Source organism: Lipophrys pholis (genome assembly GCF_963383615.2).
Source record: "Lipophrys pholis genome assembly, chromosome: 4".
Taxonomy (NCBI): Eukaryota; Metazoa; Chordata; class Actinopteri; order Blenniiformes; family Blenniidae; genus Lipophrys; species Lipophrys pholis.
In genome coordinates, this window is record NC_137637.1 from 33,443,592 (window position 1) to 33,458,781 (window position 15,190).

General features: G+C 41.2%; 1 protein-coding gene across 1 annotated transcript; it reads left to right on the forward strand.

Annotated features, from left to right (window-relative positions):
* The first annotated feature begins 688 nt into the window (after positions 1–688).
* slc6a1b (solute carrier family 6 member 1b) lies at positions 689–14,489 on the forward strand. Its single transcript, XM_080462483.1, has 15 exons — positions 689–1,094; positions 2,398–2,832; positions 3,131–3,262; positions 3,474–3,574; positions 4,178–4,287; positions 4,755–4,887; positions 5,720–5,854; positions 6,412–6,515; positions 7,039–7,163; positions 7,588–7,700; positions 8,158–8,289; positions 10,133–10,235; positions 10,462–10,562; positions 11,343–11,510; positions 12,999–14,489. The coding sequence occupies exons 2-15, from the start codon at positions 2,586–2,588 to the stop codon at positions 13,110–13,112; spliced, it is 1,818 nt and encodes a 605-aa protein (XP_080318609.1). The 5' UTR covers positions 689–1,094; positions 2,398–2,585; the 3' UTR covers positions 13,113–14,489.
* The last annotated feature ends 701 nt before the right edge of the window (positions 14,490–15,190 follow it).

Here is a 15,190-nt window from a genome sequence, read left to right on the forward strand (position 1 = left end):
ACTTCAACTCTTAAACCACGAGAGGGTCTAATCTCCCAGAGAGACCCTCATATTTTATCTCGATGTGGGAGTTAAAGTCTGCATTAAGACTGTTCATTTGGGATGTTCCACAAGGGTATTTCATTTTGGAAGACAGCGGGCTAAGAAGATTATAAGCCCAGTTTTCAATTTATCTCACACACCCTGACTCTTTTCATTGGCTGGGACCCTCTTATCATGTTTTGCCAGCAGCGAGAGCAGCCATTGGCATCTTCCTCTGTATCCCCTTCTTTGGAGTGGCTGCATTTGATGCAACATTACACCACTTATTTCCTTGCAAAGAGTGGCCTTCTTTTTTTTTTTCTCCAATTCCTTTGCCATTATTCATGCAAGGCCTCAATAAACAGATGCACCGCCATTCAAAAGTTGCCACTTGTCTGAGTTTATGTGACATTAATGGCAACTTTATGGACTCCAGTTAACTTTAGAGACAACTTGAGGGGAATGGGTTGTTGTGAAAAATGTTAAGTAACCTCTAGCAGTCTATGTTGTGCATCAAGTGACCCTTGAGTGAGTCAGAGAGAGAGAGAGAGAGAGAGAGAGAGAGAGAGAGAGAGAGAGAAGTTGCTGATGTGAAAAAAATAGAAGAAGAAAAAAAAAAAAAGCTCCAGGAGTAAGGATATAAAACCTTGAGACAAGAGGATGCTCTTCTCTCAAACCCGCTGCCATCTCAGTGGTGGAAATGCTGGAGTTGGGGAGGGTCGACTTTGAGGTGACATTGACGCTATGTAGATGAGAGTGAGGATCCTGCGCTCCGCTCCATGTTACGTCCCTGCTCGCTTCAACTCAGACGGCGGCAGCTCCTTTCCCCGTCTTCTCTCCCCTCCTCTCTTTCAGCACCACTCCTTTAAGGACAGCACCTCGCTCTCAAAGACGCATTTGTCCAACAACCTCCCCTCCTCAGGATCATATATTTGCTCGTTGGCGTTTGGATGCAAAGTTTTGATCTCAGTTTTCCGCAGCGCAAGTGCGAGGAAGTAACTTTTCAGAAAAAATAAAGATTTTTTTTTTCTCTTCCTGTTGGAGATCCAATCAGGCAAAGTGCGGATTTCATTGTGAGTATATTGGCTTTTGTGCACTCTGCATGTTGCATGAAGTAAAGACAGCTTTGAGTGGGATGTCCGTGGACCATTGAGGAATTTGTCAAGCAGATGCGCAGCAATTGGCATTGCGCGTTGATGCGCGACGACACTTTTTCTGTCTATAACGATGCAGTTCATTCTTCAAGCATGTGAAATGCAAATTATTCACCTGTGTACTAAAAAATGGCTCATTGTCGTGCAGCGTATACCAAATTCTCTTGAAGGATTTCGGTGCACATAATGTAAAATATTACATTCATGCAGAGCGTTAGCGATATTTTATGGATATAGATTGCATCCCCACGAAATGATGATTAGTTTGGTATAAATCTAAATGTAAACCTGCTACCTCGTCGCGCGCCTCACCATTACGCACCAGGTAGATCTGGAGTTCCGAGAGCGCGCTCCGTGCGTATTTTGCTCACCGTAAAGGGTAATTATATGTGCATAATAAACCATATATTTTTTTGAAAAATTCATCATAACGCTGATTATTTGAATAAAGAATCGGCATAAAAAACGTATTGAAAGGGGGGAGGGGGGGACCTTTCTAATTGTGTATTTCGAACAGAAATAAAAACAAACTCAAAGGAATACGAAAAAAAAAAGATCTTGAAATTTTGCGTTGAACTTGCAGCTCCGTTGAGTTATTAGCCTCTCCAGGTGATGCATTAGACATGAAGATCGCGTCTGACTCCTTAATGTGTTTAATTGCCCTTCTCTTGTACCGGAGCAGTGGGAAGTGGGCCATTGAATTTAGAGCATAATGAATCAAGGACAAGAGCAGGCTCTAAATTTCTGGTAACATGAATTCACTCCGGGCTATTAAAAGTGATTCTTATTGCATGAGAAGTCTTTATTTGATCCCGTGGGGTTTACGGATCGTGGGACATTCATTTTCTCTTCATCCCTAAAAAGAAATACAATTACGACTGCTCGATGATGTAATTTCTACAATTTCTTTGAAAATAGCATGGCTTCTATAAAAAATTTTTTAATCCTTACAAGCCAAATTGATTTATAACCAAATCGATTTTATTATTTAACTTATTATTAATGTTTTGTTTCCTAAAACTCCACTAATTATCTTTTTATTGGAGGAGATAGTAATTATCTATATATTAGAATGTGTTGCAATGTTAATATTTATAGCTGTAATACAGACACACACACACACACACAAATAAAAATTATAATGTGAAATGATTAAGAGATATTCTAAATTTTGTTCTTTTTTTAATCTGAAATTTGACTCATTGTGTAATTGTGGTTTCAGGGTCTCTGGGCTGCTGCTGAGGTGTCTCTGCTCCTGCTCCTAATTGCTCACGCGATCCGATCTTTCGCCCTTCCTCGGCTGTTCTCTGGGAATTGGGAGTACTGGACGGATACGCTCCTGTCTGTGTGGACCGGTGCTGAAACCCCCTCCTCTCCACTGGTCAGGACTATCCGACACACACCGTGACCATGGCTACCAACGGGACCAAAGCCTCGGACGGGCACGTCTTAACGGAGACGGTCAATGACGCGCCCACCACCACGCCAAACGACAAACCCAAAACCTTGGTGGTGAAAGTGCAAAAGACGAAAAAGGACCTACCCGAGAGAGAAACGTGGGGTGGAAAATTTGACTTTCTTCTTTCATGTGTCGGATACGCAATCGGACTCGGAAATGTCTGGCGATTTCCTTACCTATGTGGAAAAAACGGCGGAGGTAAAAAAAGGAATTTTTGGCTATTTTCAGTGTACCCACACACCAGACGGAGTGCAAAGATGTCGACTTCAAAACCTGACAGCTTGCTCCTGGAGGTTTTTGATTTCAAAAGCATATGTTAAGGCTATTCCCCCGCTAGAGCCGTGCGTAATTGCGCACAAGCCCGATGCCATAATCTGGTTTGCAATCTGACATGAAATGCTTCTTTTACCCCAGATCTTTCTGGATTATGATAAATATCAATAAATTATGGTTTCATCGTCATTCACACACCTTCTACTTTTCACCTCTCATTCAGGGGCCTTCTTGATTCCATACTTTTTGACCCTCATATTTGCTGGCATGCCCTTGTTCTTTCTGGAGACGGCCCTGGGTCAGTATACTTCCATTGGAGGTCTTGGAGTGTGGAAGCTGGCCCCAATGTTCAAAGGTAAAAAAATAAATACTTTTGTTATATTTTAAGGGAGAGAAATTTGTTTCCTGCTTTATCTTTGGCAATAAATTGGAGCTATCCCCAATTATGTAACAAGGTGTCATAAACAATCAAACCTATGTAATATCTCCTTTATTTTACTTATTCAATAGTCTTATTTGATTCTACAAGAATTTAACATTATACCTGCATTCTCCGATTGTTTCAGGTGTGGGTCTGGCTGCTGCAGTTCTGTCCTTTTGGCTCAATATCTATTACATTGTAATTATTTCCTGGGCTATATACTATCTGTACAACTCCTTCACTGCAGTGAGTATCTGATTTTTAAAACCAATGCTGTTCCCTGAAAATGTATATTTCTAACAATTTAAGGTTCTACATTCCTTTCACATTTTTTTTGTAAGATACCGTTTTGTTTTGTTTTTCCTATTTATTGTTTCTTCTTGTATTTTTACTTGGAAATCCATTTAGTCAGGTGACAGGGTTCTTACGCCAGCTTTACCTAAATAAGGCTACACAGCCCTTAACAGAGTATGACATTTATTACTTCCTTTCCCACACAATTAGCTCCTTACACAAGGTATTGATAAATGCATTTGGCGATGAGGCATTCACTCCTCTGAGAAAAGCATGAAATCTCAATGTCCCGAACGGGTATCACGGTCTTGGCTGCTCGACAGCCAGAGATAATGGGACCCAGCGGTGGGAGAGTGGTCCAAGTAAAAAGAGCTGCTTGTGTGTGTGTGTGTGTGTGTGTGTGTGTGTGTGTGTGTGTGTGTGTGTGTGTGTGTGTGTGTGTGTGTGTGTGTGTGTGTGTGTGTGTGTGTGTGTGTGTGTGTGTGTGTGTGTGTGTGTGTGTGTGTGTGTGTGTGTGTGTGTGTGTGTGTGTGTGTGTGTGTCTTTGATTTCCAGGACTTGCCATGGCAGACTTGTGGCAATCCCTGGAACACAGAGCGCTGCTTCACCAACTACAGCATTCCTGACACCAGAAACTACACCAGCGCTGTGGTGGAGTTCTGGGAGTAAGCAGTACATTTGAATCTTCTCAGATCATGACGATACTGCCATCATGTGAAGGGATTTTAGCAACGCAAAAAAATCACACCTCCCCCACCCCACTATTGTGCACAAACATGGTTCAAATGAGGAGTTATTGTGTGGCAAGGCCGTTTGCATGTGTAGATCTCATGTTACCAAATTTGTCAGTAGCTATCTACCATAGAAAAGAATATGTGCACATGATAAAAGGCCTAATATTATTTTACAAGAAAAAAAAATACTTGATGGCTGGACTCACATACCATGTAGACATGCGTGCCTGCAAGCATGACTTCCCTTGACTATGATGCTTCAGGGGTAGGAAAATAAAGTCATTTACCGTCTCTTAGTCATTATCCAGACATGTGTAACACACAGTCATGCATGCTGCATGCACAGAAATTCAGAATGACCTTGTGGCTTGCAATGACACCACTTTGCTCCCTTGCAGACGTAACATGCACCAGCTGACCGATGGTCTGGAGAAACCCGGGGAGATCAGGGTCCCACTGGCCATCACACTCGCCATTGCATGGGTGCTCGTCTATTTCTGTATCTGGAAGGGCGTCAGCTGGACAGGCAAAGTAAGTAGTGGAAGACGACAAGCACAGAAACAAAACAAAAACAGAAAATGCTGTGATTCGTCGGGCCTCTATCTTGCAGCTGGAGGGCACAAAGCAGGTAACACGAAGCAATCTTTAACATCACATAGTACTGTTTTCCTCTCATAAAGGCCAATGGTGTAGGAAAAGGATAAAAAGTAGGTCAAGGTTACACTTTTTATACTTCACTTCCATGAAATACAATAATTTCATATCACTGATTGAAATAAAGGAGGTGCATGCACAACATTGTCCTCTTCAACATTTGAATTGACAGCATCCTGAGCTATTTGAGCAGTAAATGTTAAATTTGACCAAACCTTATTTTCCCATTGAGTTACCAACTCAAAACAGTAATATGTTACTTTCCACATAGTGTCAGTGGCAAAGATTCTGTTTGCGCTGCAGAGAAGTGGAAGATTTAGAACTCTTCACTGCAGAGAGCCTCAATGACAAAACCTCTGCTGGTTTGTTTCCATTTCGGTTGAGTCGATCGTGAATGACTTAATAATTATGATGATGGGAGGACAGGGGAAAATTAGTTCAGATAAGGAGGAAAATGGTGCACTGGCAGTGTACTGAACCAAGTCATTCTGGGGTCATAGTGCCTCTGGGGAATGGCTGACTAGGGCTCTGCTGAGGGGATGGTGCCACAGTAACACGGAAAGTTATTGCCTTGAGGATCCTTATCAGCTTTTGAAATCCGTTTATTGCCTATTAGAACAAATAGTCCAAATGCAATCATTGTCACGTGTTAGTTATTTGTGGCTGAGATCATTTTTATTGCTTAACGGGTGAATTTGTGTCCCACTAGGTGGTGTACTTCTCAGCCACGTATCCCTACTTCATGCTGTTCATCCTGTTTTGCCGTGGCCTCTCTCTCCCTGGTGCTATTGATGGAATCCTCTTCTACATCACACCAGACTTTGAGAAGCTCAAGCAGTCTGAGGTATGTGCTCTGCTTCGGCTTCCTGTAGGGGACGTGGTCTGACGTCGCTCAGGCCGCTCATTAGAAATGGATGTGTCATGGCAGGGCCTCCAAACTGCCCCGGCATCTTAAATGCTCCAGGAGGACGCTGTAACGAGTCATTAAGACTTGTGCCTGTTAAATCTTTTCCAAATAAACCCTGTCAGCACACAGCATTGATATTAACATCCACAGACAGCGTCAGTAACAATCGCCGTTCATTACTCGGGAGAACAAATAGTAGAAAGGATTTTATTTGGCTCATGGACACAAAACATCCCGTTTGCTTCGGCTCCCACCTATTGTGTGAAGTGGAGCAGTATTGATCCTGAGACAATGTTCAGCAGGACGACGAGGTGTCGGTAAGATGGGACAAGATCAAGCAAAACTAGCTTTTACATAGATTTCTCATCATGCAGTCCTCAGTACAGCCTTAGATAACAAAAGAGCTCATGTATGCAGTGAAGTAACATGTATCCTGGTGTTTCTGTTTAAGAATGTGTCTCTTTGGGGGTTTTTTCCCCTCCAATGTCTGTCAGGTGTGGCTGGATGCTGCCACTCAGATCTTCTTCTCCTACGGGCTGGGATTAGGCTCTCTGATTGCTCTCGGCAGCTACAATCCCTTCAATAACAACGTGTACAGGTGGGTGCTTGAAGTTTTCACAGGTTCCCCACATAAAAACGTCTCTTTGAGATGAAATTAAAAAAAGAAAAAAAAAAAAACATGCATTGAACTGCTGAGGAAGACTCTCACTGAGATCATATTGGCTGTTAGTTTCATCCGAGTGTGTCTGCATCGTCTGTTTTGGGTCTATTTGAGCACACGGTCGTATTGCCTGTTTCATTATCTTTGGCTCTCCGGTGCGTTTTGGGGTGTGCATTAGCTTTCATGTCCTTGTGGGGTTAAAACTGGACAGCAGCACAATTATGCGACTCTGTGATCGTCACTGTTAGGAAATTACCGGAGCTCGCTGCCATTTTGGAAGAGCAGATCGATATGGACGTATTCAAGCCTCTGTGCTGCCGCAGGATGCAAAATGGCTTTCCACCTTTTTTCTTCCCCTCCCCCACTCGCTCCCAACAATTCGCGACAGTGTGTGACGGGTTGATAAGGAATTGATATAAGCGTGACAATGGCTGCCTTGTGCTTTGTCTCTCCCCTACAGAGATTCAATCATTGTCTGCTGCATCAACTCCTTCACCAGTATGTTCGCCGGCTTTGTCATCTTCTCCATCGTGGGATTCATGGCCAACATAACAAAGAGACCCATCGCTGATGTGGCAGCATCAGGTAATTGCAATCAATTTTCAAACTCAATAGTGACAAAAGGAAAAAGCAAGTGACACTTTAACCACAGCTACTGCAAAAAAAAAAGAAGCTAAGTATGGGATTATTTCAATCAGATAATATATGTAAATTCATATTATGGGGATTTATTCGAAGGGTAAATTGCTATGTCATTCTGTAAAACTGTCCTAAATACTCAAAGTCTGACATTGAAAGCACTTTTTCTCTCAATGACACTTTGGATTTAAACTCTTCTTTCCTCAGTTTTACTGTTTCTGCCGTCGAAGCAGATAAAATGATTGAGAAGATGTTTAGGATTCCATTTACCGTTAATTTGCATGACTTGTCCAAGATAATTAAGCGGTTGTGTTTCATTGCCCTCTTCTCGATTAAAAATAACAGCAGCTGTAATATTTACATTCTTCAGGGCCCGGCTTGGCTTTTCTGGCGTATCCCGAGGCCGTCACCCAGCTGCCCATCTCTCCACTCTGGGCTATTCTCTTTTTCTCCATGTTGCTGATGCTTGGAATTGACAGCCAGGTAAAGATTATCTAATAAATATTCAGACGAAAACAAAGAAACTGAGCCTATTTGTATCAGTGGAGATTCTCCTTTTATTTGTTGTATAGTTTGTTTATGTGGCATTGAGTGCCTGTGTTCAACATGCAGATAAAAACAGATTAAACGGATCCTGATAGCGGTTAATCATTTCATTGGTGTTGGTTTTGTGTGTTAGACTTTTAAAATGGCTTAAATATGTTTTTAGTCAAAGTTTTCCTATTTAATTTTGCATAATATCCTTATATTGTCACGTAACAGGTGCGTTTTTGTTTGCAGCCTCATTTTTTCTAGAAGTAAAAACTAAAATACTACGTTTATGTGTCAAAACTGGATCACAACTCATCTTTCTCTCGCATCCTGAACTGTGGCAATGCTTTCTATTGTGACAGCGGTGTATTACGTAACAGTTTCGCCATGGCTCTGTAAATCTCCCCAGTTCTGCACGGTGGAAGGCTTCATCACCGCCCTGGTGGATGAATTCCCTCATGTCCTCCGAAAGCGTCGAGAGGTCTTCATTGCAGTCGTCTGCCTGGTTTCTTACATCATCGGCCTGTCCAACATCACACAGGTAAAATGATGAGACACCTTCAGGTCGCTGTTTCGCCATTTGATTCAGGCTTTCCCCCCCTCAGGACAGGGATCAGGACAGGGACTTGATCTCAGTAGCTGACCTACGAACCTGTAAGAGTGTTAACTCAACCTGTAAAGTGGCCTTTGTGTGAAAAACAGCATGTAAAGGTCACGAGGCCATACCCCTGAGACTGCCGAACCGGTTCAGGTCATTTAGCATCAAGCTTTACTCCGCAAACACTGAAAAGGTTCAACCACAACCGACCCTCTTTTTCTTCTCTCTGGTTATGGAGCTTAAAAACATCGCAGGATTACCAACTGATTAGTTTTAACTCTGTACACCTGTTTAATTCGGAAAACTGTCTAAATATCAACTCTTGGATAATTAAAAAGTACAATATGGGTAATAATGATATAATAATGCTCAGGTAGAGCAGCTATCTTTACCCATCCACAATAGAAATAACAATTGTTTGTTTTAAATCAATATTCTCAAGTGAACTGTATGGATGGTCCAAATTAAAAAAAATATAAAGATTAAATCACAATCGTTATGAATCATGTCCACAGAATATTTGCTCGTACTGCTATCAAAAAACAAAGGGCCAATCAGTTGGATATCTTCATACTATTTGCGTATTGAACTTCTAAAAACATCACATGACAAATGGTGAAATCTACAGAGCACCTACATGGTGCCAAAGGTAAATAAGATTTTTCTTCGATGTCCCCATGTGGTAGTTTGCAAATATACAATATTTTCTTGGCTCTAAACAGTTTGATCTCTCGTATAGCCAGTTTCATCGTGATAAGGAGTGTTGTTTGTCCTACGATTTAATTTCTATACTTCCTGTTCCAAGTCGAAAGGTGTTGGGAGTTGAACTCACCTGACGAAAGGAAAATTTGTTCATCTAACACAAGACAAACGCAGAGAGAAAGACAGTAACACACTCAAGTTTATATCTAAATGCAATTTGAAGACGCAAGTGAAACTGAAACATGTGACTTTGGACTGTGGGAGCAAATTTGGGAACCTGGGAAAAAAAAGTAAAAACATTCACACTGATGTCATGCAAAATCTGATAAGAAATTAAATTAAATTCGATTCAATTCAATTCAATTCCTACAGCGCCAAATACAACACAGTATTTCAAGGCACCTTTACAGAGAAACACCAACAATTCCACATGACAATTGGAAAAGATAATACAGACAGGCAGACTGTGGGGAAGGATTCAAACCCTGGTTCAGGTCGGGGGTAGACCCCCCCTCCCCCCCCAATGCTGGATATAATACCACTAAACCACTTCTTAAAACTGTCTAAAGAAGAGGTTTTTGTTAAAGCAGCCTGAAAACCAAAAGCTACTTCACCTTCTTTTTCATATTTTATTTTGGATAACTTGAGCACCAGTGAATCTTGGAAAGGAGAATGAGAGTCCTTCTCTTCTGGCCTGTATGTTCTCCCTTTCACGCCACGGATTCGACCCTGTTAGAGTAGGACGGCCTTTTCCTCTCCGCTCAGAGCAGCACAAAGTACATCCAACTTCAATGAGCACAAACAGCAACTCATTCCCTGAATGACCTCCCCGGTGCAAAACCACTAGACACGAGTTTTTCTTCATGTCTGGTCCGATGTGTGTTGCACAAGCGCGCCGTGAAAAACCTCCACGACTAACTCAGACCAGCCACAGTGGCTGGTGCTCTCGCTCGCCCGAGTCCTTCCAGCTGACCTGTCCTGCACTGTCCTGCGCATGAAAATAATTGCTTCTTCAATGTTGCGTCCCTTTGCCTTCACCCATCTCATCATGTCCTTCTCTCTCGTCTCGTGCCCTCCTTTGCAGGGTGGACTCTATGTGTTCAAGCTCTTTGACTACTACTCCGCCAGTGGGATGACCCTGCTTTTCCTGGTCTTCTTTGAGTGCATTTCAATTTCATGGTTCTACGGTGAGCAACGTTAACGTCTCAGGAAGGGAGTTTCTTCCGTTTTAGGTTCAACGTCAAAAAAACGCAGACGAGTTTTGACGACAAAGGGAGATAAAGAGAATGAATTTTGTTGAAATCACTGCAGTGCACGTGTGATTTGATGCAGACAAAAAAAAAAAACCCAACTAGAATTCAGGACTGAATCTAAAATCACACACATGATTAATTCATCTTTTCTTGTTTTCAGGTGTAAACAAATTCTATGACAACATTGAGGAGATGGTGGGATACAGGCCCTGTCTGTGGTGGAAGGCCTGCTGGGTTGTTTTTACCCCGCTCATCGTGGCTGTAAGTAGTCTTTTCTGTGGCTAGCCTGAATTTGAATCAAAAATCTCCCAAAATATCATAACGGTAGGACTTTTCTAGAGCTTTATAAGGGTTCTAGGTGAAAGAATCACCTATTATTGGTTGGTGCACAAAATCTCAGTTTTTTCCTATCGTCGCTTTTACTTTCTTAATTTCTTTTAGGTTAAATCATATTAAAATGGGAGAGAGATTGTCCTTCGATCATAACATCATAGGTTTGATTCCCAATCCTCACTTCCCATATGTTGAAGTGTTCATTAGCAAAACGCTGAATCTCAAACTGCTCCAAGTGGAGGGATAGAGCGCCTTATATGTGGTTTATGGGGCTGCGGTGGCCCCGAGGTTAGAGAAGCGGACTTACAATTGGGAGTTTCGCGATTCGAATCCCACAATGTGTCACCACTGTGCATGACCTCAGCATGACCCTTGACCCCCCATCAGCGCCCTGGAATGCCGTATGTGTAAAGTGTGATATTAAAGAAAAAATGACTACTTGGTGTGAATTTATGGGGAATCAAGGGGGGGGGGCTTTATCTCATCCTCATATGATGTGAAAACCCCTTTCTTAAGTCACCAACAACACACGTTCTTTTGAAAAGCATAAATTATCGTCTGATCATTAAAGGGGACTTAACAAAACACACTGGTGTGTTTCTATGTTTGCTGTCGATGAACAGAACCATCAAGTCTACTGATAATATTCATCCTTTTATGTTCTAATTTGGCTGTTAAACCTGGCTTCCTTATTTGTTTGGTGTCCAGGGAGTCTTCCTGTTCAGTGCAGTCCAGATGGTTCCCCTCACTTTGGGCGACTACGTGTTCCCGTCCTGGGGTCAGGGGGTCGGCTGGTGCATGGCCCTCTCCTCCATGATCCTCATCCCTGGCTACATGGTCTACATGTTCCTCACACTCAAAGGCACATACAAAGAGGTAAGAATAATCTTTACTGTATTTGTTCAGGGTTCAAAAATATCTTCAAACTTAATCTATCCAGCACACTGGGCCGCAAGATGCTCACATTAACTTGTAAACTAATACCAGGAATGTAATGAAGATGACTTTTTTTTTCAAAACCTGCGCATGGCTGCAGCTGTCTCTCAAAGCTTCACACATCCATTGGTTTGAATTTTAATCTGCAGTCTGCTGCAAGGCAGAGCATGTTGAGTTTTAAGTGAATTACTCAGTGAGCAAGTATTTGTTCATTTGTTTTTAACTCAAGCCAAACTATTATTATTTACCATATTGCACACCAATCTAAAATATGAAACGTAATGGATTTTTTGGGGATGAGGCTGATGTGATGCAAATGCAAAACACGAGCCCTTAGGACCTTCAGAAGAAGATTAATTTTAATCTTCTCGGTAAGCTTGGATGAACATTTGAGGTCACATTAAATATAGTCTAATTCACATAAACACAGTCACTTAATGTCTTTATCAACTTCATTTACATCTGCTTGGTTGTTTTTTTTTCCAAAAGGCTGAAATACCTGAGATGGCAGTTTGTAAATAAATTTGTACTTTTACATCCAAAATAAACTTGAGAAAGTGCTGAGCTCAGCCCAATGTTATTCAGTTCTGCGCCTCACTGTGAGTGGTTGGTTTTCTAAGAAACAAACTTTAAAAAAAAAACACAAGCTGGGTAAAACCCCCCAAAAAATTGTCATTAGTGGGAAAATGTTGCTAAAAGGATTAGTAAAAACAGAAATTTTAATTAGTTCTGCTAAACATTTCCTGATGAGCTCTCAGTGTATTCATACAGTCGTACGCCGCACAAAGCCGTGGCGCATCTTCATTGGCCTGATGATCCTAATCAGTGACTGCTAATACCTTTTCCGGTGCACTATTTACATTAACAGCTTTTTGATTCGCAGTTATCCACATTGCGCTGAATAATAAGCTTACACTGACACAGTCGCCGCTGACAGATTCGGCTTTATAGCCCGAGCTGACAGAATAAATGCGCCGTAATTACAGGCGGTGTAACAGAGGCGATCGGAGGCGATGTGCAGGTGTCAGATCCTGCAGTACCAGCTGATGGCTGATTGTCTAATTGTAGCAATCAGCCGGCTGATTAGTGCTCTGCAACCGGCTCAGTTTCACAAACACTCTATTAAAAAAAAAAAAAAAAAAAAAAACCTCTACAGAGCTCGTGTCCACATTTTCAGGATTCAATAAGTTCAGGAAGTTTTGTGGGGAAAGTGTATTTTATTAAAATATTGCACAATGGGGGGGGGGGATATACTTAGAAATCTCTGATATTGTGCGATCCAGCAATGTTTCCACTCTGACCCTGAGGGCATTGCATTCATCAGGCTCACAGCTGTGGAGCTGGTGTGTTTTGGTGCAGCTCATGAGCACAAACTTCCCAGCTGGCACGTTAAGTTTCTCGATGTGTTCCCCGTTTCTTTGTCCGCAGCGTCTGCGGATGATGATCAAGCCTTTGGCACTGGTGAAGGCTCAGGAAAACGGTCCAGACCAGCAGACAGAGAACCAGAGTCAGAACCCTGCCAACGAGGAAGCCTACATCTAAGCGGCTCGGCCTGTCGCTCCGTCTCAACGCCACACCGGCGCTCCACTACAGAACAAACGTAATCAAGGTTGGGAACGACCACTAGACTTCTACGTCTGCTTTTATTCACCTACCTCCTGGGGACACGTGAAACCAACCTGATTACACAGTTATTTTTAGAGGTTTTTCTGTTTGTTTATTTGTATAATACAGAGTTATAAAAAACGTAAGAAAAATAAATCACCCAGCAAAGTTGTTGTGATATTATGAATTTCATTATGCAAAAAAAAGTTAGTCTTTCTAGAAAAGGAAATGTGACTTAGGAAATTACTGTATATTGAATATATATAATTTAAATTTGGAGGCCCACTTTGATTCAATAGTATTGTGCTTTGATGACATTAATCTACTAAACTCTGATTACTGTACAAAGAAAAATATTGGTAAAATGCATTTTTTGCTTTTACACGAAATGAACGCATTATAATGAAAGCTGGTGGATGAATTGCAATTTGAAAGCTTGTAAATTGAACAACGACCAATTTTAAGGCAAAGACAATATGGGAATGTGCAACAGGTAAGGCCAAATCTGCTTGTATGTGTAAACTATAATTGAGCCAGACTATCACTCCCTTGCAGAAACCTGCACTCCGCCTCAAATGTTTACCACCCACGTCTGGGGATCCGTATGAAAAGCACAAAGTACAGTCTGGAATTTCCGAAGTGTCCAACTTCCTGTTTGGCATGATTGAAACCTGTGACAACAGCAAAAATAACCTGCATAGGATACATAGCAAGAGACTGTTATAATTGTTTCTTTGTTTTCTAAAGAACAATAACTTTGTATGTTGTCTGAATCTTTTTTGTAGAGTCATTTTTAGCTCATTTTCTATGTGTGAGATTGAAAAGGACCAAAATCGAGCTCTAGTTTAAAAAGAAAAAAAAAAAAGAAATCGATGAGGACATCCAACCCGATGATCTACGGATTAAATCCTGCAAGCACAATTTGAATCTGTAAACTACCACCTCTCATAATAAAGGTGTAGCCGTTACAGAAATCCCACATTTGCACTGTGCGTACTATATTTCTGCATGAGAGCAATTATTTGGGGGAAAAATTAAGATTTTATTTAATTTTTTTTTTTTCCTGTGACTGACAACCAGTAAAAAGCAAACGTGTTGCAATAAGCCAACTCAGATGTATATTTTAAACTGTGAGAGTGAATAAGCTGCAGAGACCGGTGTACTTTGTTGGAGACTGAACGATGATAGTTACCACTTTAATGCCTGGAATCGTTTACTTGTATATCTATTTAGTAACCCTCTCCTCAGGAAACAAAGGTGGACGTGACCAAATTCTCTCAGATGCTACCACGATACAGTGAAAGTTACATATTTAAAAAAAAAAGAAAGAAAAGCACAAACTCATGCTATTTTCCCGCATAAATTCAACTGCAACAGCAACAAAACATGAAGACATAAACTAATGTAATGACTTGGTATGATCCAAAATGTTACGTCTGCTCAGCGTGCATTATTTCTTTCCATGCATATCAACTCTTAAGGTGTTTGCTCATTTCAGTAGAAGTCATGGTGTATTTCTATCGAGTAGCAAGTGCAGATTTCCAATATTAGACTCAGAGAGAGAAACTTTACTCAGTCAGAGACAAAAAAATTAAAACATCTGACAAAAGCACTGTTAAAGCAACAGGACAGAGCCAGACGCTGTATAGGCCAACACCATGAAAAACTACCCACTTTCACTGGGTGAATAAAAAACTATCTCTACATATCAAGTTTTGTTTTTTGTTTTAGTTTTTTCCTTCTGGGCAATATAAGAACTTTTTTGTTACAGACCACAGATATCACTGTATTACCACCAAGAAAGATCAAGAGAATTTGCTTCTGTGGCAGCTACATGCGACACGGATCAGGTTGAATCAGTCCCATTTTATTCCTTTAAGTTGTGTTTTTTTTTTTTCAAAGATATGTGAAATAAAATGTGCAATGAGAAAAAGGATTCTGTGAATTTTGTATAAAGTTACCATACTGCAGTTTTCTCTCTTGAATGATGTTGTAAACTGGACTGTGTAATACAT